The following is a 26,536-nucleotide window of genomic DNA, read 5'->3' as shown; positions in this document are numbered from 1 at the left end:
CGATTGTTATTAGATTTGAGGAGTAAAGAGCCTGGATTAAGTGAACTGCTGGGGAAATCTTCAGGGGATGTAGTATTTATTATGTATTTCGTTTCCTTAGGGAGGTGAGATTATTGGGTAGGATTTAGACCTTCACTGTCTCTGGTCGACACTCCAGTCCAGTTGGTGGCGGTAAGGCACCTTAAAGTTGGTTGCCAACCGCAATATATAAACTCCACAGTAGAAGAAGAAGAAGAAGGAAAATGGCGGAATTGGCAAACGAAGGTGAGCAGTGTCCGTGTGAAGCAAAACTGTTGAATTATTTGCATGGCCGTTGACTTATATATTTTTACATTACTGTGTAATAAAAGTAGTGGGTCACAGCCTTTCAATAAAATATTGTGTAATAAAAGTAGTGGGTTACAGCCTTTCAATAAAATAGTGAAACTCATTTTGTTTCAGTCCGGCTACATAAGAAAGCAAACGTTAGCTTTCACTATACAGGTAGCTAGCTACCATAGAAAGCCAGCCAGCCACATCTAACTTCGACTATTTAGGCGGGGATGGGAAGCTGGCTAACGTTAGCTAATCAGATATTTTTGGTAATGTTACTTTTAACTATATTTAGCAAGGTATATTGTAGCTAATCAGTTAGCTAGTAAATGCACATTAACGCACGTTTGCTACCTTGTTAGCTATACGGGTTGTTCATTTGTGACAGTCAGCTAGGTTGCTAACAATTTCCTCAGCTAACTACCGTTAGCCGGGGATATGACTCACTTCATGGGCTATGGCGAACTTAGTTAGCTAGCTACCATTTAAGGCTAACTTTCTTTATCATGCATTGGCATTAGTGCTAACTAGCTATTTGTCAAGGACGTTTAGTTAGCTAATAAAATCACGAACACTCTTGAAAGGTAGCTAGCTATGTGGTCACTCCACTTGCCCGCAATGTACCTTTAGCCAAGATAGCAAATGTTGCTAGCAATCTTAGCTAATGAATGTTGCACATTCTGAACTGGGTGGCTAATTTAGCAAGTCTGCTGGGTGCGCCTAATCTTACGACAAATCCTGTTAGCTAACTAGCTTTGTGGCTTGTAGTTGGCCAACGCTATATTGTGACCGCATTTATATTACCCAAACCATCCTAATTGTGTAGTTAACTAGCTAGTTAAGGTTGGATATATGGATTGGAAGCTAGGTCATGATGTCACTGCCGTACACAACTACTACTACTTTTAATCACTGTTATGACAACAGTTGTTTCAATCAAGCTACTCAAATTGTGTGAGTTGAGCTGGATCATATGCTTATATTTATTTACAAAGCATGACAGTCCTTTCTCTGATCCTGGCCTGTAGAGGTGCTAGTTGTCCTGGCAGTTTCCGTTGGCTACGCCATGAGTTTTGATGGTATAAATCCAATGCGCTTGTCAATGTGGTGTCCATACATGTAGCCTACGTTTAAAGAAGCTTTTGTTTGATGAACCGATTGACCTTTTTGAAATGGCTAATTTGATTTAGATACACATTTTTTTTTAGTAAATATAATGTCTCTATTTTAGGCTAGTATGGTAGTTTTTGTTGACTGAACTGATTGGTGTTGTTTACTTTGACCGCTGAATGGAATAAAGGATTGTGTAATGCAAGTTGTTTATTCTCAAACCTTGCATCATGGCCATTTGGCATGTATTCAGAAGTATCTCAACTGAATGGGGAGAGTTGGTACTCTGTGTGCTAGACCCAGTTAGCAGAAAGTTGGAGGAAGGACAAAACAAACAGTCTGAATCCATGTGTTGGGATTATTTTTGGCAGAAATACTTTGTCTGTCTAGGTGTATGGTTTAGCCTTAGCTAAATATTCCTGCATTTCCTCAAGTGGCACTTTCAGCATCTTTGTGGAATTAGAAGCACATGCCTATGTTAAACAGAGAATCAAGTGTGCCTGACATGGAATTGCACAGATGTAGGCTTTCTGCAAAAACATTATGGCAGAACCTGTGTCAACTCTAAACTGCTAGTCATCTGCTTTACTCTTGTGCAGCACTGATGAGCTTAAATGCATGTGTGTCTCAGAGCAGACAGGATGTATTGTATGAGGTTTTGCTGTGCTTGTACATGGTGAAACAGATGGGGATATTTGTTATGTTCCTCTGGGTACCAGCTCATGTGGGAGTAGAGGGGAATGAGTGGATATTATTGCCAAGCTCTTAAACATCATAATGTTGAGATGGAATTGTCAATCAGTAAAACAGAAGGCAAGGGATTAATAAGAACAGTGGTTAAAAATAAGTGGCAAGAGTTGTGGAACAGGGAGAGTAAGGGAAAACACCTGTATAAGATCGGGGCAGGGCGTTTGCTCATGACAGTTGATTTTGACAGTCACTGTGACAAGATGGTTTTCATTGTTGAAACAAACAACTGATTCACAGGCTGTGATGTCTTGATATTAGGCCTACACTTCACACACGTCACCTAAGTGTACTCTTCGGTATGGTAAAGCATGATTTCCCTCTTCTTCATTAAACAGAGAAGCCTGCCATAGCGCCACCAGTGTTTCTGTTCCAAAAAGAGAAAGCACAAAAGGTAAGCCAGATGGTAATCTATTCTTTCGATCCCCTCACATTCATGGAAATCAATGGGCCTTCTTCATGGAAATTCACTGTAAAGCTTCATAATTTGACTCTGTTGTTTCTAGTCTGAGAAACACAGTTGACCTAGTGCTGCTCTCTATTACAGCGATCAGCAGATGGATCGAGTGCAGAAGATGGAGAAGGTAGGCTAAACTTACATCTGATCTGACTATCAGCCTATTTCATCATATGATTTCCATCTAATCTTATAATGTCCTTAATAATATTGTAGTTAATTTACCAGGGATAAAATTATACTGCATAGTAGGGCAGACCCCATTTAGTCCACTGGTTGATAGGCTGTTGATCGACCTAGATTGTTTTAGCCGAGCAGTCGCAAATAGATTTTATTTTTTTCATGGCACACAAGACACCTGTCTGATTCACACCTGTCTCAGTGGACTAATCCATTGCGGAGGCCGCGGGGATGCCATGGTCCAAGAAGAAGGGGAGTGTGGCTAAGATGCACAAGGCACGTCTCTCTCCAGAATGCGCTCTCTCCCACCATTTCGTGCGCATTCATTGTTTCATAACTTCATTGTGTGAATTGTTTGCCTTTTGATTGTTAGTGTCTTATCAATTCCCCATTACATATATCACCAGTAGTACTGTTAATTCCCATAATTTCTCATTTACAATGCTTGTTTGGTTATGGTTATTTATGTTAATGCATTCAATATATTATTATTATTATTATTATTATTATTATTATTATTATTATTATTATAGTCTCATTGTTGGAGTGGACACGTTGTTTGCAAAGCTCAAAATCTATGCTACACTTGTGAGAAACAAGTTTTGATTTATTTCAAAATAAACCAAAACTTGATTACTTCTTATCCATTGCACAAATAGCCTACAGCTGTGTCTGTCCCGAGCTCACTGGAGCAGGAAACTCTGAGGGCGCAGAATATTGTATACAATTTTGCAAGTTTGCTAGTGCGAGCTTCGGGCCAGACCCAGTTTATACAATGTTTCAAGTTCATTGCTAACAGGCCATGCGTATCCAATGTGATTTATAGGATATTCATTTTTATCAGGATATTTTCTACCTGCAAGCTGCAGTGTTTTTATTTGTTGACTTTATGAAGGCTATATGTACGTAGTTGGCAATGGCAATAGAAGTTACTTTTAGATTTGTATCATTGTCATTAAATCAAATCAAAAATGTATTTGCCACATGCGCCGAATACAACAGGTGTAGACATTACAGTCAAATGCTTACTTACAAGCCCATAACCAACAATGCAGTTTAAGAAAAAAATAGCAAATAGTCCGGGTAGCCATGATTAGCTGTTCAGGAGTCTTATGGCTTGGGGGTAGAAGCTGTTAAGAAGCCTTTTGGACCTAGACTTGGCGCTCCGGTACCGCTTGCCGTGCGGTAGCAGAGAGAACAGTCTATGACTAGGGTGGATGGAGTCTTTGATAATTTTTAGGGCCTTCCCTTGACACCGCCTGGTATAGAGGTCCTGGATGGCAGGAGGCTTGGCCGCAGTGATGTACTGGGCCGTACGCACTACCCTCTGTAGTGCCTTGCGGTTGAAGGTCGAGCAGTAGCCATACCAGGCGGTGATGCAACCAGTCAGGATGCTCTCGATGGTGCAGCTGTATAACTTTTTTGAGGATCTGAGTACCCATGCCAAATCTTTTCAGTCTCCTGAGGGGGAATAGGCTTTGTTGTGCCCTCTTCACGACTGTCTTGGTGTGTTTGGAGCATGATAGTTTGTTGGTGATGTGGACACCAAGGAACTTGAAGCTCTCAACCTGTTCCACTACAGCCCCGTCGATGAGAATGGGGGCGTGCTCAGTCCTCTTTTTTTCCCCTGTAGTCCACAATCATCTCCTTTGTCTTGAGCACGTTGAGGGAGAGGTTGTTGATTTAGATAAAACGTTGATTAACCATATGACAATGATTTTGAAATACAAACATTTTATTATAAATTAAATGAAACAGTTCCACAAAAATGTGCATATGAAAATCATAACTGACACGCAGATCGGTAGAAATGGTAAGATAAATTGGCACTCCCAATGGGAAAGTTTGCTGACCCATGGTGTAGCCTATTACCAGCAACTTCAGGAGAAGCAGCAGGAGGAGGGGGGTCAGGAACAGGTTTTTTTCTTCTGGTTAGTCCATCTTGATCTCTGGCTCCCTCTTGAGTAATTTGTCTTAATTATTTAATCAAACAGTGTGCTTAAAGCCAAAGAACACCATCCCAACTGTGTAGCACGGGGGTGGCAGCATCATGCTGTGGGGGTGCTTTGCTGCAGGAGGGACAACAAAGTCAAGGTATTGGAGTGGCCATCACAAAGCCCTGACCTCAATCCTATAGAAAATGTGTGGGCAGAACTTAAAAAGCGTGTGCGAGGAAGGAGGCCTACAAACCTAACTCAGTTACACCAGCTCTGTCAGGAGGAATGGGCCAAAATTCACCCAACTTATTGTGGGAAGCTTGTGGAAGGCAACCTGAAACGTTTGACCCAAGTTAAACAATTTAAAGGCAATGCTACCAAATACTAATTGAGTGTATGTAAACTTCTGACCCACTGGGAATGTGATGAAAGAAATAAAAGCTGAAATAAATAATTCTCTACTATTATTCTGACATTTCACATTCTTAAAATAAAGTGGTGATCCTAACTGACCTAAGACAGGGCATTTTTACTAGGATTAAATGTCAGGAATTGTGAAAAACTGAGTTTAAATGTATTTGGCTAAGGTGTATGTAAACTTCCGACTTCAACTATATATGGAAAAATACACGTTTAAAAATGTCAGCCAATCGATTAGTCGAAAGAACAGACTCTCAGCCGACCAGTAGGACAGCCCTACTGCATATCTAAGAGCCCAGCTAGAGCATTTTAATGGGATTTTTGAACGGAAGGCTAAAATAGGACAATTTGCTCATTTCCAGGTTCAGACAAAGACGATGGTGGCTACTGTCCTCCAGTGAAAAGAGAGAGGACTTCATCTTTAACACAGTTCCCACCTTCACATTCTGGTAATGAAACACATTAGAGAAGTCTTTCCCTGCTGACTGTATTTTCCTTTATTTTTCCTTTATTTTGGGAAAATAATATAATATTGTCTAGATTTGGTATTGTGTGTAATGCAGTCTCTCTCATGCTCTCTGCAGGGTCTAGTAAGAACAATGTCTTCATGCCCTCAAGTTTCTGCCAGTCTCCAACTGGGAATTCAGAGGACTCAGAGCCAGGTGAGACTTGTCTACTTCTTCTAGTAACTCCTCATCATAAAGGCTTACTCATGAAGTCTCCAGTGGTTGACTTGTATGTAAGATGGATTGTATGCTTGTAAACTGTAGTCCAGCCGTGTTTATTTAATGTGTTTATTTAATGATAATATGTAGTGAGGATACAAAAATACTAGTGACAGCTGCCATTAGTGATTGATCTTTTTAACAATTCTACCTGTTCTGTTTTTTCTTCCTCTCGCCAGAAGAGAAGCCTGTAGGGTTTCGTTTAAAACCACCAACTCTCATCCACGGCCAGGCACCTAGTTCAGGTGGGTATTGATGCCTGTGTATGTGTGGTTCAGTGGAGGCTGGTGGGAGGAGCTATAGGTGGACGGCCTCATTGTAATGGCTGAAATGGAATAAATGGAACTGAGTCAAACGTGGTTTCCATATATTTGATACCGCTCCATGTATTCCATTCCAGCCATTACAATGAGCCCATCCTCCTATAGCTCCTCCCACCAGCCTCCACTGGTGTGGTCTGGTATGTGGTGTGCTGACCTGACTAGAAGGAGAAAAACTGGGCCCTTGTTATAGCCCATGATTAGGCCCCAGAAGTTTTCAGGAAAAACTCCTTGCCCTTGTAAATTATAAACGTAGATGGCAGTACAGCATGTTAATATGGATGGACGTGCATGGTGGTAGTTCTGATATAGTACATGGTGGTGCATGATAGTTGTGATATAGTGCTGATATAGTACATGGTGGTGCATGATAGTTGTGATATAGTGCTTATATAGTACATGATGGTGCATGATAGTTGTGATATAGTACATGGTAGTTGTGACATAGTGTGGATATAGTACATGGTGGTGTGTGGTAGTTCTGATATAGTACATGGTGGTGCATGTTAGTTGTGATATAGTACATGGTGGTGCATGGTAGTTGTGACATAGTGTTGATATAGTACATGGTGGTGCATGATAGTTGTAATATAGTAAATGGTGGTTGTGATATAGTACATGGTGGTGCATGGTAGTTGTGACATAGTGTTGATATAGTACATGGTGGTGCATGATAGTTGTAATATAGTAAATGGTGGTGCATGGTAGTTGTGATATAGTACATGGCATGGTGGTGCATGATGTAGTATAGTACATGGTTGTGCATGGGGTAGTTCTGTAAGGCATTCAGATCCAATCCATTAGCAGATTGTGTTCCAGGCGTCCCCAGTCAGAAACCCAAGGAGCAGCAGCGCAGTGTGCTCCGGCCAGCCTTGCTCCAGGCCCCACCAGCCAAGACCAACTCAGAGTCCACTAACGGGGTGAAGAAGTCGTCCGACGGATCATCAGAAGGGTCGACCCTCTTCCAGAACAACACTGAGCACTCAGACGGCCTCGCTAAGTCACCGGTGAGGACTACATGGCGTCACTTGAGATTTGATTAGCTTGTAATTGCATAGACCTACTTTTTGGAAATCATTTAGGCCATCATATTACTGTCAGAATACTGCAGTTGTTGTTTATTTTCGGTTGCCCAATTATTTATTTATTTATTTATTTATATAATATGCCATTTAGCTGACGCTTTTATCCAAAGCGACTTACAGTCATGTGTGCATACATTTTTACGTATGGGTGGTCCCGGGGATCGAACCCACTACCCTGGCGTTACAAGCGCCATGCTCTACCAATTGAGCTACAGAGGACCACATATAAATGAAAGCTGAATTCTCCAAACCCATCATGATGACTGACTGCTGTATCTTGTCTCCTGTAGAAACATGAAAGGGAGGATGGAGCGAGCAGAGAGAAGAACGATTGTTCTGCAGAGTCCTCTTTCGTGTTTGGGCAAAATATCAAAGACAGAGCAAAGGTGGTTATTTCCCCTTTAAATTATCACTTCGAATTGTTCAAGGGTGATGTTTAAATATCCAATTTATTTAAAAAATATATATATTCTGACGTTTCTTGCGAACGGTTCTCTTTCTCTCTCTGTCCGCCTCTCTCTCTCTTTCTAGTTGGAAGAGAATACTAAAGATGGCAAGTTGTTACCCATGGATTCTCAGGAGGGAACAAACTATTTCTTACAGTACATCGCCACCCCCAGGTAACATTTTATGTCACTGGCTTTTCAGACCTTTCCTCTGGCAGAGAATCTGCTTCTTTGAGTCCAGATCAGACTTGTGTTTTTTCCACTATTTTTAAGGTTTTACATGCAGTGATCGCAATATGATTGTTTTAGCTACCTTAGTTGAATGCATTAATTGTAAGTTGCTCTGGATAACAGTGTCTGCTAAATGACAAAAATGTACTAATATCTTCTTGTTCTTCTCGATTCCTTTCAGTTCAAAGAACGCCATACACAATACCGACAAGGAGGCCAAATTTGTCTTTGGACAGAACATGTCAGAGAGAGTCCTTGTGAGTAGAGACTGTCCGTTTGATTAGTGAGGGCGTTGCCCTTTAGGCCATGACATAGACCGTAGCGATGGTGATTGAGCAAACCCAGTTGAACCCAAATAGAGATGGCTCCTGAGAAATGCAACAGCCTGGGACTGTTATGATAGCATACAGTAAATCCAAGCATGCAGTTGTCAGGACAATGCAAAGAGAATGTGATTGAATGGAGACTAGAAAACTGTGTGTGCACTTATTTTGACTTTACATTTACGTCATTTAGCAGACGCTCTTATCCAGAGCGACTTACAAATTGGTGCATTCACCTTATAGCCAGTGGGATAACTTTTTTTTTTGGGGGGGTGGGGTAAGGGGGGGGTTAGAAGGATTACTTTATCCTATCCCAGGTGTTCCTTAAAGAGGTGGGGTTTCAAATGTCTCCGGAAGGTGGTGAGTGACTCCGCTGTCCTGGCGTCGTGAGGGAGATTGTTCCACCATTGGGGTGCCAGAGCAGCGAACAGTTTTGACTGGGCTGAGCGGGAACTGTGCTTCAGCAGAGGTAGGGGAGCCAGCAGGCCAGAGGTGGATGAACGCAATGCCCTCGTTTGGGTGTAGGGACTGATCAGAGCCTGAAGGTACGGAGGTGCCGTTCCCCTCACAGCTCCGTAGGCAAGCACCATGGTCTTGTAGCAGATGCGAGCTTCAACTGGAAGCCAGTGTAGTGTGCGGAGGAGCGGGGTGACGTGAGAGAACTTGGGAAGGTTGAACACCAGACGGGCTGCGGCATTCTGGATGAGTTGTAGGGGTTTAATGGCACAGGCAGGGAGCCCAGCCAACAGCGAGTTGCAGTAATCCAGACGGGAGATGACAAGTGCCTGGATTAGGACCTATGCCGCTTCCTGTGTAAGGCAGGGTCGTACTCTCCGAATGTTGTAGAGCATGAACCTACAGGATCGGGTCACCGCCTTGATGTTAGCGGAGAACGACAGGGTGTTGTCCAGGGTCACGCCAAGGCTCTTCGCACTCTGGGAGGAGGACACAACGGAGTTGTCAACCGTGATGGCGAGATCATGGAACGGGCAGTCCTTCCCCGGGAGGAAGAGCAGCTCCGTCTTGCCAAGGTTCAGCTTGAGGTGGTGATCCGTCATCCATACTGATATGTCTGCCAGACATGCAGAGATGCGATTCGCCACCTGGTTATCAGAAGGGGGAAAGGAGAAGATTAGTTGTGTGTCGTCTGCGTAGCAATGATAGGAGAGGCCATGTGAGGATATGACCGAGCCAAGTGACTTGGTGTATAGCGAGAATAGGAGAGGGCCTAGAACTGAGCCCTGGGGGACACCAGTGGTGAGAGCACGTGGTGCGGAGACAGCTTCTCGCCACGCCACTTGGTAGGAGCGACCGGTCAGGTAGGACGCAATCCAAGAGTGAGCCGCGCCGGAGATGCCCAGCTCGGAGAGGGTGGAGAGGAGGATCTGATGGTTCACAGTATCAAAGGCAGCAGACAGGTCTAGAAGGACAAGAGCAGAGGAGAGAGAGTTAGCTTTAGCAGTGCGGAGAGGCTCCGTGACACAGAGAAGAGCAGTCTCCGTTGAATGACCAGTCTTGAAACCTGACTGGTTTGGATCAAGAAGGTCATTCTGAGAGAGATAGCAAGAGAGTTGGCTAAAGATGGCACGCTCAATAGTTTTGGAGAGAAAAGAAAGAAGGGATACTGGTCTGTAGTTGTTGACATCAGAGGGATCGAGTGTTGTTTTTTTGAGAAGGGGTGCAACTCTCGCTCTCTTGAAGACGGAAGGGACATAGCCAGCGGTCAAGGATGAGTTGATCAGCGAGGTGAGGTAAGGGAGAAGGTCACCGGAGATGGTCTGGAGAAGATAGGAGGGGATAGGGTCAAATGGGCAGGTTGTTGGGCGGCCGGCCGTCACAAGTCGCAAGATTTTATCTGGGGAGATAGAAGTCAAAGCATAGGGTAGGGCAGTGTGAGCAGGACCAGCAGTGTCATTTGACTTAACAAACGAGGATCGGATGTCGTCAACCTTCTTTTCAAAATGGTTGGGGGGGGGGGGAGGATTCAGCAGGGAGGAGAAGGTGGCAAAGAGCTTCCTAGGGTTAGAGGCAGATGCTTGGAATTTAGAGTGGTAGAAAGTGGCCTTAGCAGCAGAAACAGATGAAGAAAATGTAGAGAGGAGGGAGTGAAAAGATGCCAGGTCCGCAGGGAGTCTAGTTTTCCTCCATTTCCGCTCGGCTGCCCGGAGCCCTGTTCTGTAAGCTCGCAATGAGTCATCAAGCCACGGAGCTGGAGGGGAGGACCGAGCCGGCCGGGAGGATAGGGGACATAGAGTCAAAGGATGCAGAAAGGGAGGAGAGGAGGGTTGAGGAGGCAGAATCAGGAGATTGGAGGGAGAAGGATGGAGCAGAGGGAAGAGATGATAGGATGGAAGAGGAGAGAGAGCGAAGGTTGCGACGGCGCATTACCATCTGAGTAGGGGCAGAGTGAGTAGTGTTGGAGGAAAGCGAGAGAGAAAAGGATACAAAGTAGTGGTCGGAGACATGGAGGGGAGTTGCAGTGAGATTAGTAAAAGAACAGCATCTAGTAAAGATGAGGTCAAGCGTATTGCCTGTCTTGTGAGTAGGGGTGGATGGTGAGAGGGTGAGGTCAAAAGAAGAGAGGAGTGGAAAGAAGGAGGCAGAGAGAAATGAGTCAAAGGTAGACGTAGGGAGGTTGAAGTCCCCCAGAACTGTGAGGGGTGAGCCATCCTCAGGAAAGGAACTTATCAAGGCGTCAAGCTCATTGATGAACTCTCCAAGGGAACCTGGAGGGCGATAGATGACAAGGATATTAAGCTTAAATGGGCTAGTGACTGTGACAGCATGGAATTCAAATGAGGAGATAGACAGATGGGTCAGGGGAAAAATAGAGAATGTCCATTTTGGAGGGATGAGGATTCCTGTGCCACCACCCCGCTGACCAGATGCTCTCGGGGTATGCGAGAACACATGGTCAGACTTGCAGTGCATTCGGAAAGTATTCAGACCCCTTCACTTTTTCCACATTTTGTAACGTTACAGACTTATTCTAACATTTATTAAATAAAAATCCTAATAAATCTACACACAATACCCCATAATGACAAAGCGAAAACAGGTTTTTAGAAATTTTGCAAATGTATTAAAAATAAAAAACATACCTTATTTACATAAGTATTCAGTCCCTTTGCTATGAGACTTGAAATTGAGCTCTGGTGCATCCTGTTTACATTGATCATCCTTGAGATGTTTCTACAACTTGATTGGAGTCCACCTGTGGTAAATTCAATTGATTGGACATGATTTGGAAAGGCACACACCTGTCTATATAAGATCCCACAGTTGACAGTGCATGTCAGAAAAAAAAACCAAGCCATGAGGTTGAAGGAATTGTCCGTAAAGCTCCGAGACAGGATTGTGTCGAGGCACAGTGGCCTCCATCATTCTGAAATGGAAGAAGTTTGGAACTACCAAGACTCTTCCTAGAGGTGGCCACCTGGCCAATACCATCCCTATGGTGAAGCATGGTGGTGGCAGCATCATGCTGTTGGGATGTTTTTCAGTGGCAGGGACTGGGAGACAGGATTGAGGGAAGGATGAATGGAGAAAAGTCCAGAGAGATCCTTGATGAAAACCTGCTCCAGAGCACTCAGGACCTCACACTGGGGCGAAGGTTCACCTTCCAACAGTACAACGACCCCAAGCACACAGCCAAGACAACGCAGGAGTGGCTTCGTTACAAGTCTACGAATGTCCTTGAGTGGCCCAGCCAGAGCCCGGACATGAACCCAATCGAACATCTCTGGAGAGACCTGAAAATAGCTGTGCAGCGACGCTCCCCATCCAACATGACAGAGCTTGAGAGGATCTGCATAGACGAATGGGAGAAACTCCCCAAATACAGGTGTGCCAAGCTTGTAGCGTATACCCAAGAAGACTTGAGGCTGTAATCGCTGCCAAAGGTGCTAAAACAAAGTACTGAGTAAAGGGCCTGAATACGTATCTAAATGTAATAGTTGTTTTTAATTTTTAATACATTTGCAAAAATGTCTAAAAACCTGTTTTTGCTTTGTCATTATGGGGTATTGTGTGTAGATTGATGAGATGTTATTTTAAAAAAATCCATTTTAGAATACTTTCCGAATGCACTATATCAGGAGTGAACTGAATGAATGGACTTTATTATTGCACTGTGTCGTGATGTCACTTACTTTAATTTATGACTGTTATTTATCGAATCACCTATCTATGTTTAATTGTCACTCTATTAAATTTATCATGTAACAATTAACTCATTTGGAATTTGGGGCACCACGGAAGAAGTTGTTTAACGAGTTACCATCTCCCGAATTAAACTCTTAGAAGATATGTTATATATCGATAACAGTCACTTATTAAATTTTTACCTCTTATCAGTCTCATTCTGAATGTCGCATAATCCTTGAACCTGGATGAACCCTAACCTTATTGATGAATCAGCAAATACACAAATTGCCTTAATTATTTATTTACTAACTAAATAATAACACAATACAAACACACAGGTTATTGATTACTAACGTAATACAATGAAAACAGGTCCCTAGTGGACTGAACTAACAATAGCATGACTGCTTGGGTAGAAGGAGGGTCAGAGTGGAAGGGAAAGACAGAGATTCAAACTATCGTGGTTACTTTGGAAACTATGCTCACGGAAATACAAAAATGCTTAAAACCCCACTAAACGCTCATTCGGATTAGAAATGCAACATGTATTTACGTGTAGCTGTCCTAGATAGTTGAGTTGATGATGTAGGACTCTGGTTTGCCCACCAGAGATCCCAATGTCCTATTAGTGGTTAGAATGGATACTTCAGATGTACCAGCGGTTGTCTGGAAGGGATTGTCCTCTCCTCTCGTGTCTTTAGTGAAAGTTCTCTAGACGACTATACATGCCAGCTGCAAACTGAAATGATAAGGTCTAGTGCATTGTCTTCTTCTTCACCTCGTGTAGAGGTTGAGAGTTTCAGAGTTTCTCCATTTCAAACGTGTGGACTAACGTCACGTTTTCTGGGCTTCCTGGTCTGGTAGAAATTCAGCCATTTGCAACGTTTAGCTCACGCTTCACGTCTGCTGGTCTTCTTGAAGAAATTCAACCATTTGCAACGTTTAGCGCACGCTTCACGTCTGCTGGTCTAATATTAAAATGTTTTTCAAGGCTTTTAATGCACTCTGGGTAAAAGGGGCGTTCCATCATGTTTGTGCTCCTCTGGGCGTGGCCACTGACTGAGAACAAATCAATATGGAAAACAATAATCTCATCTAGAATGCTAAAATCACATTGTTATCTTCATAAAAGTATTATTATACTTAATCATTTGTTTTTATACAACAATTAGATGCAAACCTCATAACTGGGAAGTGTACCCCCCCAGAGATAGTTATGTTGTTCCACCATCTTTAATGACATCACAACATAGTAACAAACTTGACATGATTGTTCTTTAAGTCCCCACCAACCATTTCCCACATACTTTTAAGTAGGAATATTGTTTCATTATCCACTTTTGGATGTTGGAGTTTTGGCAGGAAGACTTCCGTTGTTAACAAAGGGGTCCTTTCTCCCAATACTTCATGGCAAGGAAGAGAGAGTCTGCACGGTATTTACGACCGGTCATAAAATTGGCCTCCAGGAAAGGGGGTGTTCAAACCTTTGCCTAGCTGGCATGTTTGATTCTCAACCCATGAGGGCAAGTCATGACAATCCCCCTCTGGTGGTTCAATCTTGGTATTATTATGCAAGTTTCAAGCCACCATAAAAATGACCAGGGGATGTCCTGGTTGGGGATCGCCGTTGCGGTCCCCCTCTGGTGGTTTACTCTGTTAAGCTTTCTTCCAACGGAGCAGTCCACCACAAGAATGGCCAGCGAGTGTACTGGTTGGGCATCGCCGTTCCGGACCCGTCGTCCAGGCTGGTAGATCTGGGCAGTAACTTACGCAGATGTTAACAACGCACACACTCATGAAATACATAATTAAATTTCTTTCCCAAATGAGCGGTGTTGTGGCACTAAATTATTGTTGTATGGGGAACTTGTTTATGGCTCTATCACTTCGCGTCAGAGAAAATGAAACAAAATGAATAAAAGCATAAACAAAAGAGATACAAAATATAGTTACCACACCTTAATCATCTAATTGGACTGTATTCTATATACGTCCACAGTCTTGACTAAATGAATCTATCATGACATTGTCTCTAATGGTCATGTCTAGGGTTTTCCCACTTAGTGGTGTGTTTCTTAGGCACTATCCTAAGTTGATAACTATGATACGTGTACAGTTTGTAAGGCACTAGCTTCAGACAGTCTACAGGGATGACCTATGGATTTCTGGGGAGAAACTGGTGAGAACGGTAGCTGTAGAATCAAAGGCCTCAGGGTAAATTTAACTTTACCAAGGCTGGTGTTTTGCTCGAACCCTTAGGTGATCCTAGCATAAATCCTCATTGAATGTTCCGTTGTACATGTGCGCTTATGCTTACACAAGCGCGCATGCCAAGGGTAAGAAAACCAGGTATCCTGGTAGGCTGCAACCTGTTCAGAATGAGTCTGACGTAATCAGATAATTTTCATGTCAATGCCTGGAGGTCAGTAAGAATTGATGTCGAGGGAACCTGTAGTGATTTAGAGCATGTTTTTAGTTGCATTGTAGTTTAAACTACACATGGCAAGGAATGATAATTGTACTTCTCCACAACTTTGTCCCTGACCTGTTTGGCGAGCTCGTTGGTCTTCATGGTGCCTCTTGCTTAGTGGTGTTGCAGACTCTGGGGCCTTTCAGAACAGGTGTATATATATTGAGATCATGTGACACTTAGATTGCACACAGGTGGACTTTATTTAACTAATTATGTGACTTCTGAAGGTAATTGGTTGTACCAGATCTTATTTAGGGGCTTCATAGCAAATGGGGTGAAATACAAATGCACGCACCACTTTTCCGTTATAATTTTATTTCATTTCACTTCACCAATTTGAACTATTTTGTGTATGTCCATTACATGAAATCCAAATAAAAATCAATTTCAATTACAGGTTGTAATGCAACAAAATAGGAAAAACGCCAAGGGGGATGAATATTTTGCAAAAAACACTGCTCAAACAAATAAAGGGAACACTTAAACAACACAATGTAACTCCAAGTCAATCACACTTCTGCGAAATCAAACTGTCCACTTAGGAAGCAACACTGATTGACAATACATTTCACATGCTGTTGTGCAAATGGAATAGACAACAGGTGGAAATTATAGGCAAGTAGCAAGACACCTCCAATAAAGGACTGGTTTTGCAGGTGGTGACCACAGACCACTTCTCAGTTCCTATGCTTCCTGGCTGATGTTTTGGTCACTTTTGAATGCTGGCGGTGCTTTCACTCTAGTGGTAGCATGAGACGGAGTCTACAACCCACACAAGTGGCTCAGGTAGTGCAGCTCATCCAGGATGGCACATCAATGCGAGCTGTGGCAAGAAGGTTTGCTGTGTCTGTCAGCGTAGTGTCCAGAGCATGGAGGCGCTACCAGGAGACAGGCCAGTGCATCAGGAGACGTGGAGGAGGCCGTAGGAGGGCAACAACCCAGCAGCAGGACTGCTACCTCCGCCTTTGTGCAAGGAGGAGCAGGAGGAGCACTGCCAGAGCCCTGCAAAATGACCTTCAGCAGGCCACAAATGTGCATGTGTCTGCTCAAACGGTCAGAAACAGACTCCATGAGGGTGGTATGAGGGCCCGACGTCCACAGGTGGGGGTTGTGCTTACAGCCCAACACCGTGCAGGACGTTTGGCATTTGCCAGAGAACACCAAGATTAGCAAATTTGCCACTGCGCCCTGTGCTCTTCACAGATGAAAGCAGGTTCACACTGAGCACATGTGACAGACGTGACAGAGTCTAGAGACGCCGTGGAGAACGTTCTGCTGCCTGCAACATCCTCCAGCATGACCGGTTTGGCGGTGGGTCAGTCATGGTGTGGGGTGGCATTTCTTTGGGGGGCTGCACAGCCCTCCATGTGCTCGCCAGAGGTAGCCTGACTGCCATTATGTACCGAGATGAGATCCTCAGACCCCTTGTGAGACCATATGCTGGTGCGGTTGGCCCTGGGTTCCTCCTAATGCAAGACAATGCTAGACCTCATGTGGCTGGAGTGTGTCAGCAGTTCCTGCAAGAGGAAGGCATTGATGCTATGGACTGGCCCGCCCGTTCCCCAGACCTGAATCCAATTGAGCACATCTGGGACATCATGTCTCGCTCCATCCACCAACGCCACGTTGCACCACAGACTGTCCAGGAGTTGGCGGATGCTTTAGTCCAGGTCTGGGAGGAGATCCCTCAGGAGACCATCCGCCACCTCATCAGGAGCATGCCCAGGCGTTGTAGGGAGGTCATACAGGCACGTGGAGGCCACACACACTACTGAGCCTCATTTTGACTTGTTTTAAGGACATTACATCAAAGTTGGATCAGCCTGTAGTGTGGTTTTCCACTTTAATTTTGAGGGTGACTCCAAATCCAGACCTCCATGGGTTGATAAATTTGATTTCCATTGATAATTTTTGTGTGATTTTGTTGTCAGCACATTCAACTATGTAAAGAAAAAAGTATTTAATAAGATTATTTCATTCATTCAGATCTATGATGTGTTATTTTAGTGTTCCCTTAATTTTTTTGAGCAGTGTATATATGTATATGCATGTATCACAATTCAAATGGGTCAGAAGTTTACATACACTAAGTTGACTGTGCCTTTAAACAGCTTGGAAAATTCCAGAAAATGATGTTATGGCTTTAGAAGCTTCTGATAGGTTAATTGACGTCATTTGAGTCAATTGGAGGTGTACCTGTGGATGTATTTCAAGGCCTACCTTCAAACTCAGTGCCTCTTTGCTTGACATCATGGGAAAATCAAAAGAAATCAGCCAAGACCTCAGAATTGTTTTTGTAGACCTCCACAAGTCTGGTTCATCCTTGGGAGCAATTTCCAAATGCCTGAAGTTACCACGTTCATCTGTACAAACAATAGTACGCAAGTATAAACAACATGGGATCATGCAGCCTTCATACCGCTCAGGAAGGAGACACGTTCTGTCTCCTAGAGATGAACGTACATTGGTGCGATAAGTGCAAATCAATCCCAGAACAATACTAAAGGACCTTGTGAAGATGCTGGAGGAAACGGGTACAAAATTATCTATATCCACATTAACACAAGTCCTATATCGACATAACCTGAAAGGCGGCTCAGCAAGGAAGAAGCCACCGCTCCAAAACCGCCATAAAAAAGCCAGACTACGGTTTGCAACTGCACATGGAGACAAAGATTGTACTTTTTGGAGAAATTTCCTCTGGTCTGATGAAACAAAAATAGAAGTGTTTGGCCATAATGACCCAACTTATTTTGAGAAGCTTGTGGAAGGCAACCTGAAACGTTTGACCCAAGTTAAACAATTTAAAGGCAATGCTACCAAATACTAATTGAGTGTATGTAAACTTCTGACCCACTGGGAATGTGATGAAATAAATAAAAGCTGAAATAAATCTTTCTCTCTACTATTATTCTGACATTTCACATTCTTAAAATAAATTGGTGATCCTAACTGACCTAAGACAGGGAATTGTTACTAGGATTAAATGTCAGGAATTGTGAAAAACTGAGTTTAAATGTTTTTGGCTAAGGTGTATGTAAACTTCCGACTTCAACTGTAGATAATAACTCCGGCCCGGTCAACGAATATACACTACCGTTCAAAAGTTTGGGGTCACTTAGAAATGTCCTTGTTTTCGAAAGAAAAGCAATTTTTTTGTCCGTTAAAATAACATCAAATTGATCAGAAATACAGTGTAGACATTGTTAATGTTGTAAATGGCTATTGTAGCTGGAAACGGCTGATTTTTAATGGAACATCTACATAGGCGTACAGAGGCCCATTATCAGCAACTGTCAGTCCTGTGTTCCAATGGCACGTTGTGTTTGCTAATCCAAGTTTATCATTTTAAAAGGCTAATTGATCATTAGAAAACTATTTAGCAATTATGTTAGCACAGCTGAACACTTGTGCTGATTTTAAAGAAGCAATAAAACTGGCCTTCTTGAGACTAGTTGAGTATCTGGAGCATCAGCAATTGTGGGTTCGATTACAGGCTCAAAATGGCCAGAAACAAATAACTTTCTTCTGAAACTCGTCAGTCTATTCTTGTTCTGAGAAATGAAGGCTATTCCATGCGAGAAATTGCCAAGAAACTGAAGATCTCGTACAACGCTGTGTACTACTCCCTTCACAGAACAGCGCAAACTGGCTCTAACCAGAATAGAAAGAGGAGTGGGAGGCCCCGGTGCACAACTGAGCAAGAGGACAAGTACATTAGTGTCTAGTTTGAGAAACAGACGCCTCACAGGTCCTTAACTGGCAGCTTCATTAAATAGTACCCGCAAAACACCAGTCTCAACGTAGTACCCGCAAAATACCAGTCTCAACGTCAACAGTGAAGAGGCGACTCATAACAATTAGATGCAAACCTCATAACTGGGAAGTGTACCCCCCCAGAGATACAGTTATGTTGTTCCACAGTCTTTAATGACATCACATAGTAATGCATTTGACATGATTGTTCTTTAAGTCCCTTCCAACCATTTCCCACATTCTTTTAAGTAGGAATAGTGTTTCATTATCCACTTTTGGATTTTTGAGTTTTCGCAGGAATACTTCCTTTTGTTAACAAAGGGGTCCTTTCTCCCAATACTTCATGGCAAGGAAGAGAAAGTCTACACGGTATTTACGACCGGTCATAAAACTGGCCCCCAGGAAAAGGGGTGTTCAAACCTTTGCTTTGCCGGCATGTTTGATCCTCAACCCATGAGGGCAAGTCATGACAACTGTAGAGACAATGCATGGTTGGCTGACAGTGTACTGTGTGTTTTCAGAGCCCTCCCAAGGGAGGGGAGGCATCAGTGGAGGACTGTACAGTCTTACCAGCTCCTTCTGTGTCTGAACCCTCTTCAAAGGATAACATACCAGGGAAGGGTAAGACGTAAACACACACAACCCACAGCCCAGTGCTGATCCCTGTGTATATTTCTAGTTAACAACTAGTGTCATTAACTTGTTACGTGTGTGTGTGTGTGTGTGTGTGTTTAATCACAGGTAACAACGTGACAGAGTCACTGGAGGAGTCTGCAGCAGCGTACACCAAAGCCACAGCCAAGAAGTGCATCTTGGAGAAGGTAGACGTCAAAACTGGAGAAGAATCAGAAAGTAACGTTTTGCAGGTCGGTGGCTGGTCTCTGTGGCTGACGATATACGAATACATCAGGGCCCATATTCAACTAGCGTCTCAGAGTAGGATTTCTGATGTAGGATTAGTTTTAAATATTACTATTGGATGGGGGGGATCCATGTAATAGTAATATTTAAAACTAATCCTACATCAGCAATCCTACTGATCCCCCCCCCCCCCCCCCAATAAGTAATGTGTGTGTGTGTGTCTCCCCCCTCAGGTCCAGTGCAAGTTGTTTGTGTTTGACAAGACAGCCCAGTCGTGGATAGAGCGGGGTCGAGGGCTGCTCAGGCTTAATGACATGGCATCCGCAGATGACGGATCACTACAATCACGTCTAGGTAGGTACACACTGGCCTGTATACTCACCTGTACACATTTTGACTGATTGTTTGTCTCAGTAACTAATATACTGAAAAAATATATAAACGCAACATTCAACAATTTCAAAGATTTTGCTGAGTTACAGTTCATATAAGGAAATCAGTCAATTGAAATAAATAAATTAGGCTCTAATCAATGGATTTCACATGACTGGGAATACAGATATGCATCTGTTGGTCACATGTACCTTAAAAAAAGGTAGGGGCATGGATCAGAAAACCAGTCAGCATCTCCTTCGCATAGAGTTGATGGCTGTTGATTGTGGCCTGTGGAATGTTGTCCCACTCCTCTTCAATGGCTGTGCGAAGTTGCTGGATATTGGCGGGAACTGGAATAAGCTGTCGTAAACATCAATCCAGAGCATCCCAAACATGCTCAATGGGTGACGTCTGGTGAGTATGCAGGCTATGGACATTTTCAGCTTCCAGGAATTGTGTACAGATCCTTGCGACATGGGGCTGTAAATTATCATGCTGGAACATGAGATGATGGCTGCGGATGAATGGCACGGCAATGGGCCTCAGGATCTCGTCGCGGTATCTCTGTGCATTTAAATTGCCATTGATAAAATGGTGTTCGTTCGTAGCTTATGCCTGCCCATACAATAACCCCAACGCCACCATGGGGCACTTTGTTCACAACGTTGACATCAGCAAACCGCGCCCACACTACACCATACACGTGGTCTGCGGTTGTGAGGCAGGTTATAAATTCCCTAAAACAACATTGGAGGTGGCTTATGGTAGAGAAATTAACATTAAATTCTCTGATAACAGCTCTGGTGGAAATTCCTGCATTCAGCATGCCAATTGCTAGCTCCCTCAAAACTCGACACATCTGTGACATTGTGTTATGTGACAAAACTGCACATTTTAGAGTGGCCTTTTATTGTCCCCAGCAAAATGTGCACCTGTTAGTGAGCATCATGCTGTTTAATCAGCTTCTTGAAATTCCATACATGTCAGGTAGATGGATTATCTTGGCATAGGAGAAATGCTCACTAACAGGGATGTAATAAAAATGTGTCCACAAAATTTGAGAGAAATAAGCTTTTTGTGCATATGGAAAGTTTCAGGTATATTTTATTTCAGCTCATGAAACATAGGACCAACACTTTACATGTTGTGTTTATATTTTTGTTCAGTGTAGGTTAACTCACAAGCTCAAACTAAGAACAGACCTGGCTTGACAGGTTTATGTCGATTGAATGGTCCAAAATGTATTGAACAAGTTTTTTTAGCAGTGGTTATAGACCTTTACCTTCTCTGTCAGAAACAGTTTGATCCAGTCCCACTGTATGCCTAACTGATTTCATGTAGAATGTGTGCAAAAGCGTTTTTGCAATGGGTACACAAATGTACCTATTTTTTTCTGTTTACAATTTTTATCTAACGTCCTTGACCCATATACCTCTGTGTGTTCCCACAGTGATGCGGACCCAGGGCAGCCTTAGGTTGATCCTGAACACCAAGCTGTGGCCTCAAATGCAGGTGGACAAGGCCAGCGAGAAGAGCGTCCGTGTCACCGCCATGGACACAGAGGACCAGGGGGTCAAGGTCTTCCTAATATCGGTATGACATCACCATCGCCCAGCGTTTAGCCTGCTTCATGTTATAGTCGTATTACACGCTTTGTGTATAGTTTTTACCTTTTATCTGAGGATGGGTGTTGAAAAAAAACTATAGAGCTATACACATCTGTCACACCTTGGGGGGAAGCCAACAGAACGAAATGGGGAGGGACCTACCTGAATTTTTCCAATAGACTCTTGATTTCGTTACAGAACATTTTCTGTTTGGAGTAACCAGTTTCTGTTGCAAAACGTTTTGTAACTGTTTGCAACCGCTTGCTACGATCTTTGTCTAAATTAGTATACCCCTGTGTTTGTACCTGTCCCTATTCAAATAAATTGGTTTGAAATGTGGTGTAGTACTCAGTAGAGACACTAGAGGGAGTACAGGGATAAGGAAGTAGACAGGTGCTTGAAATAAACGTCTCATCAGACAACAGTGTTTCTGATGACTTCTGTGTCCCTGTCATTGTGGTTCAGTTGAGGCTAGTTTTTAGGACAGTGCAGCAGTTGTCTGTGATGTGTTGTTTATCCCTATTATTATTGTTGTGGTGTTTTTAACGACTTCCCTCTCTCCGTCCCTACTGTTATTGTCATGATCTCCAGGCTAGTTCTAGGGAGGACACAGGTCAGCTGGCTGCAGCGCTGCACCATCGTATCCTGGCCCTGAAGAGCCGGGCAGACCAGGAGCCCCAGGAGGCCCCGGCTGCAGACTGCGCCCCCGAGGCTGACTTGCCCCACTCTGAAGGGGACAGCGATGAGGAAGATCAGGTCAACAATGCAGCAGCTGCAGGTCTGGTCAATAACTAGATCTCTAGTGGGATTACTGTGTGTGTGTGTGTGTGTGCGCAAGTGCATCAGTCTCTGGTTTAGACCAGAGATTGATGTGTGTGAGTGGCTTTGGTATGCGTCTGTGGCATTCCAGCACTATTAGTGTGACTTCAAGGTTCAACTGCCTCTGTGGTATATTGTGAATAATTATTCCCAACGGTGCCCATTGATCTAATCGTTGTAGTCTTCTCCCTGCAGTTAGTAGCATGTCTTCATGTATCTTTCCAATCACTATTTCTGTACTACTAGTCTTCCTGTCCACCATATAGTAATACAGGTATTAACATTTGTTGTTGCTCTGACCCACAGTTAACTCAGAGGGAGGAGAGGCTCAAGCTGCTGGAAGCACATAGCGTTAGTCCCCCTAAAGGATTGCCTGCTAGGATACTGCTACTGATGTTTGGGCATTTTACTGCAGGCATCCCAACGAACACCCTACCCTGACCAACATGGGTCCTTCAGACCAGTACTTTGGGGTATCTAGAAGTCTAGCTCCAGTTAATTTTTTCTTTGCATTCAATCAACATAAAAACATCTGGAGTTGTATTTTTCTCTTTTCGTTTTGTTACATTTTCGTGTTTTCTATATTTTGTTCTCTCAGCTGCAAAAATAAATACTTATTGTTGCAGCCGAGACAGCTTTTTTGGTTAGGGACTTGGCTGCTCATCATATTGATGAGTGTGAGGGTGTTTTCCTCTCCAACATTTTAAGGTATGGCACATGTTTAAGACTGCAGTTTCTACCTTGGGACTTTTTTACTCACCAGACCACCACCACACCTCTGGGACCCAACCAACCACCCCAGGCTCCAGAGGAACTCCTGTCTGTCACCATATACTGACCTGTCTTATGGTCAGTTGTTTGACTGGTTTCTACATCATCCCCATCTATTCAGCTCTCACATGGGGGCTGATTCCGACCCGAGTTAAGCGTGCGTAAATGGAACGTAATTCCCTTTTTATGCACTTTTCTCTCTGACCTTGAACTTAATCCCCTAATAATTCCACCGCCTTTACGCGTGAGGAAACCATGAATATGGCAGCAAACTGAAGCAGATACAAATTTCCCACAGTAAAGTTTATGAAATGCTGTGTCATTATGCAAAATGTAAATTGTACGGCCTTTTAACTTGCAGGGATGGGCACTCTCGAATGTCTTAATTATAGGCTACCCCTACTTTCTCTGTTTCCTATTTCTATCATGTTAAATATTAGCCACTATCAGTATCGACCGTCAGTAGGCCTAATAACCACACTTATACCATGGCATTGTTAAACCCATTTCTGATTGGCTTGAAGGGCATTCTAGAGCGTGCATTATTTCCTTATAACGCACGGTATATCAGCACAATGGCTATAGTTCATCCTTACATGTTCTATGTTTGAGCTGCATTGAAAGTGTCGAATTGAAAACATTATTGGCATTGTTGAATTCGATGTTCATAATCGCAAGCAAGGTCTGATGGTTTGGTTAGCTAAACTAGCAAGTCTGTTTGTTTGGTTACAAAGGTAACTACTGTTGCTATCTAGTTAAGTTGCTAGCTACCTTAGTGGATGTTGAACACATTTCTAGAGGCAAATGTGTTAAATTATTGCCATGGTATAAAAGGTATATTCAACTTGGGGCTCTATGCGATCTCTGGGAAATAATGCAACTTGGTGGAAGGTTAGTTCCATTACGCTAGTGCGTCGTGGAACATACCTTCCACGTCGTTCATTATTTTCCATAGAACGCATAGCCCCTCGTTGATTATCCCTTACATATTTGTTCTGCCAATTTACTGTTCCCTTTAGTTGGTGTAGCCTACTTTATCATTTCATTTCATTCAAATTGCCATCGATAAAATGCAATTGTGTTCATTGTCCGTAGCTTATGCCTTCCCTTACCATAACCCCACCACCACCATGGGGCACTCTGTTCACAACGTTGACATCAGCAAACCGCTCGCCCACACGACGCCATACACGTGGTCTGCGGTTGTGAGGACTGTTGGATGTAAAGCAACGTTGGATGTGGCTTTCGGTAGAGAAATTCTCTGGCAACAGCTCTGGTGGACATTCCTGCAGTCAGCATGCCGATGACAAGCTCCCTCAACTTGAGACATCTTGTGGCATTGTGTTGTGTGACAAAACTGCACATTTTAGAGTGGCCTTTTATTGTCCCCAGCACAAGTTGCACCTGTGTAATGATCATACTGTTTAATCAGCTTCTTGATATGCCACATCTGTCAGGTGGATAGATGATCTTGGCAAAGGAGAAATGCTCACTAACAGGGATGTAAACAAATTTGTGCACAGCATTTGAGAGAAATAAGCTTTTTGTGCTTATGATCATTTATTTCAGCTCATGAAACATGGGACCAACACTTTACGTTTTGCATTTATATTTTTGTTCAGTATACATTCTGCATGTCATGGTTTTCATTTCTGACATCTTGAGGATTTATATTGTGATTATAACATATTTTTTTATTTGATATTATATGAATATTTTATCAATTGTCATTTGAGGAAAAAAAGAATGTTGGAATGAAGATTTATTTAGTTGTTTTTTTTGTGTGCGTTCAAACAACCGTGCTACCCTTGAACCGCATGTACATTTGAATATATTAACCTTTAGTAGAACACAATGTTTCTCAACTCCACTCCCTCTTTACAAAATAAAACAATTTGGACTGACTTTTGTATTTTCCATTATGAAACCTTTGATCCTTCATTAAATGCTCTAATCAATTTTCCCAGATTTAAAAGAGCTGAAATAGGGACTTTAGATTCAATTTACTACACTTGCAATGACATTCATTCACAACGGGCAGTGGGAAGGAAGGTTGAGAAGTTTCCACTAATTTGACAGAAGTTTGTGTTCAATTGTTTTTTGGTTCAAACTGAAATCTCGCTTTTGGTGAGATATAATTGGTTGTTAGTACACTGTAAGTAATCTGTGAGGACGACTACTACTATACACACACATTGTGTCCGGTGGGAATGTTCACACCAGGGCATCTTAATATATTTTAGGTGGGAATTCCGACCCAAGTTAAGCCCGCGTAAATATAATGTAGTTTCCTTTTTTATGCACATACATTACCAGTCAAAAGTTTGGACACCCCTACTCATTCTAGGGTTATTATTTATTTTCTACATTGTAGAATAATAGTGAAGACATCAAAACTATGAAATAACACATGGAATCGTAGTAACCAAAAAAGTGTTTAAAAAATCTAAATATATTTCAGATTCTTCAAAGTAGCCACCCTTTGCCTTGATGACAGCTTTGCACACTCTTGGCATTCTCTCAACCAGGTTCATGAGGTATTCACCTGGAATGTATTTCAATTAACAGGTGTGCCTTGTCAAAAGTTAATTTGTGGAATTTCTTAATGTGTTTGAGCCAATCAGTTGTGTTGTGACAAGGTAGGGGTGGTATACAGAAGATAGCCCTATTTGGTGAAAGACCAAGTCCATATTATGGCAAGAACAGCTCAAATAAGCAAAGAGAAACGACAGTCCATCATTACTTTAAGACGTGAAGGTCAGTCAATCCGGAACATTTCAAAAACTTAGTAAAGTACAGTCGCAAAAATCATCTAGTGCTATGATGAAACTGGCTCTCATGAGGACCGCCACAGGAAAGGAAGACTCAGAGTTACCTCTGCTGCAGAGGATACGTTCAGTAGAGTTACCAGCCTCAGAAATTGCAGCCCAAATAAATGCTTCACAGAGTTCAGGTAACAGACACATCTCAACATCAACTGTTCAGAGGAGACTGCATGAATCAGGCCTTCATTGAAGAAACCACTACTAAAGGACACCAATAATAAGAAGAGACTTGCTTGGGCCAAGAAACATGAGCAATGGACATTAGACCGGTGGAAATCTGTCCTTTGGTCGAGTCAAAATGTGAGATTTTTGGTTCCAATCGTCGTGTCTTGGTGAGATGCAGAGTAGGTGAACGGATGAACTTCGCATGTGTTGTTCCCACCGTGAAGCATGAAGGAGGAGGTGTGATGGTGGGGGGGTGCTTTGCTGGTGACACTGTCAGTGATTTATTTAGAATTCAAGGCACACTTAACCAGCATGGCTACCACAGCATTCTGCAGCGATACGCCATCCCATCTTGTATGCGCTTAGTGGGAGTGTCATTTGTTTTTCAACAGGACAATGACCCAAAACACACCTCCAGGCTGTGTAAGGGCTATTTGACCAAGAA

General features: G+C 43.0%; 1 protein-coding gene across 2 annotated transcripts; it reads left to right on the top strand.

Annotated features, from left to right (window-relative positions):
* Nucleotides 1-240: 240 nt before the first annotated feature.
* On the top strand, nucleotides 241-25,005 carry LOC311147110 (ran-binding protein 3-like; the record flags this gene model as incomplete). Of its 2 annotated transcripts, none has more annotated exons than XM_084183738.1 (16): nucleotides 241-264; nucleotides 2,508-2,563; nucleotides 2,717-2,753; nucleotides 5,526-5,612; nucleotides 5,748-5,825; nucleotides 6,068-6,133; nucleotides 7,028-7,215; nucleotides 7,584-7,679; nucleotides 7,825-7,913; nucleotides 8,152-8,227; nucleotides 19,190-19,289; nucleotides 19,410-19,534; nucleotides 19,763-19,883; nucleotides 21,355-21,497; nucleotides 22,103-22,289; nucleotides 22,637-25,005. In XM_084183738.1, the coding sequence occupies 16 exons, from the start codon at nucleotides 243-245 to the stop codon at nucleotides 22,678-22,680; spliced, it is 1,515 nt and encodes a 504-aa protein (XP_084039864.1). In that variant the 3' UTR covers nucleotides 22,681-25,005. The 2 variants fall into 2 exon arrangements, with proteins under 2 accessions (XP_084039864.1, XP_084039863.1); XM_084183737.1 differs by having other exon boundaries at nucleotides 243-264; nucleotides 7,016-7,215.
* Between the last annotated feature and the right edge of the window lie 1,531 nt (nucleotides 25,006-26,536).

This window comes from Coregonus lavaretus, assembly GCF_964263955.1.
Source record: "Coregonus lavaretus genome assembly, chromosome: 19".
Taxonomy (NCBI): domain Eukaryota; kingdom Metazoa; phylum Chordata; class Actinopteri; order Salmoniformes; family Salmonidae; genus Coregonus; species Coregonus lavaretus.
This window is presented reverse-complemented; position numbering and strand designations above follow the sequence as displayed.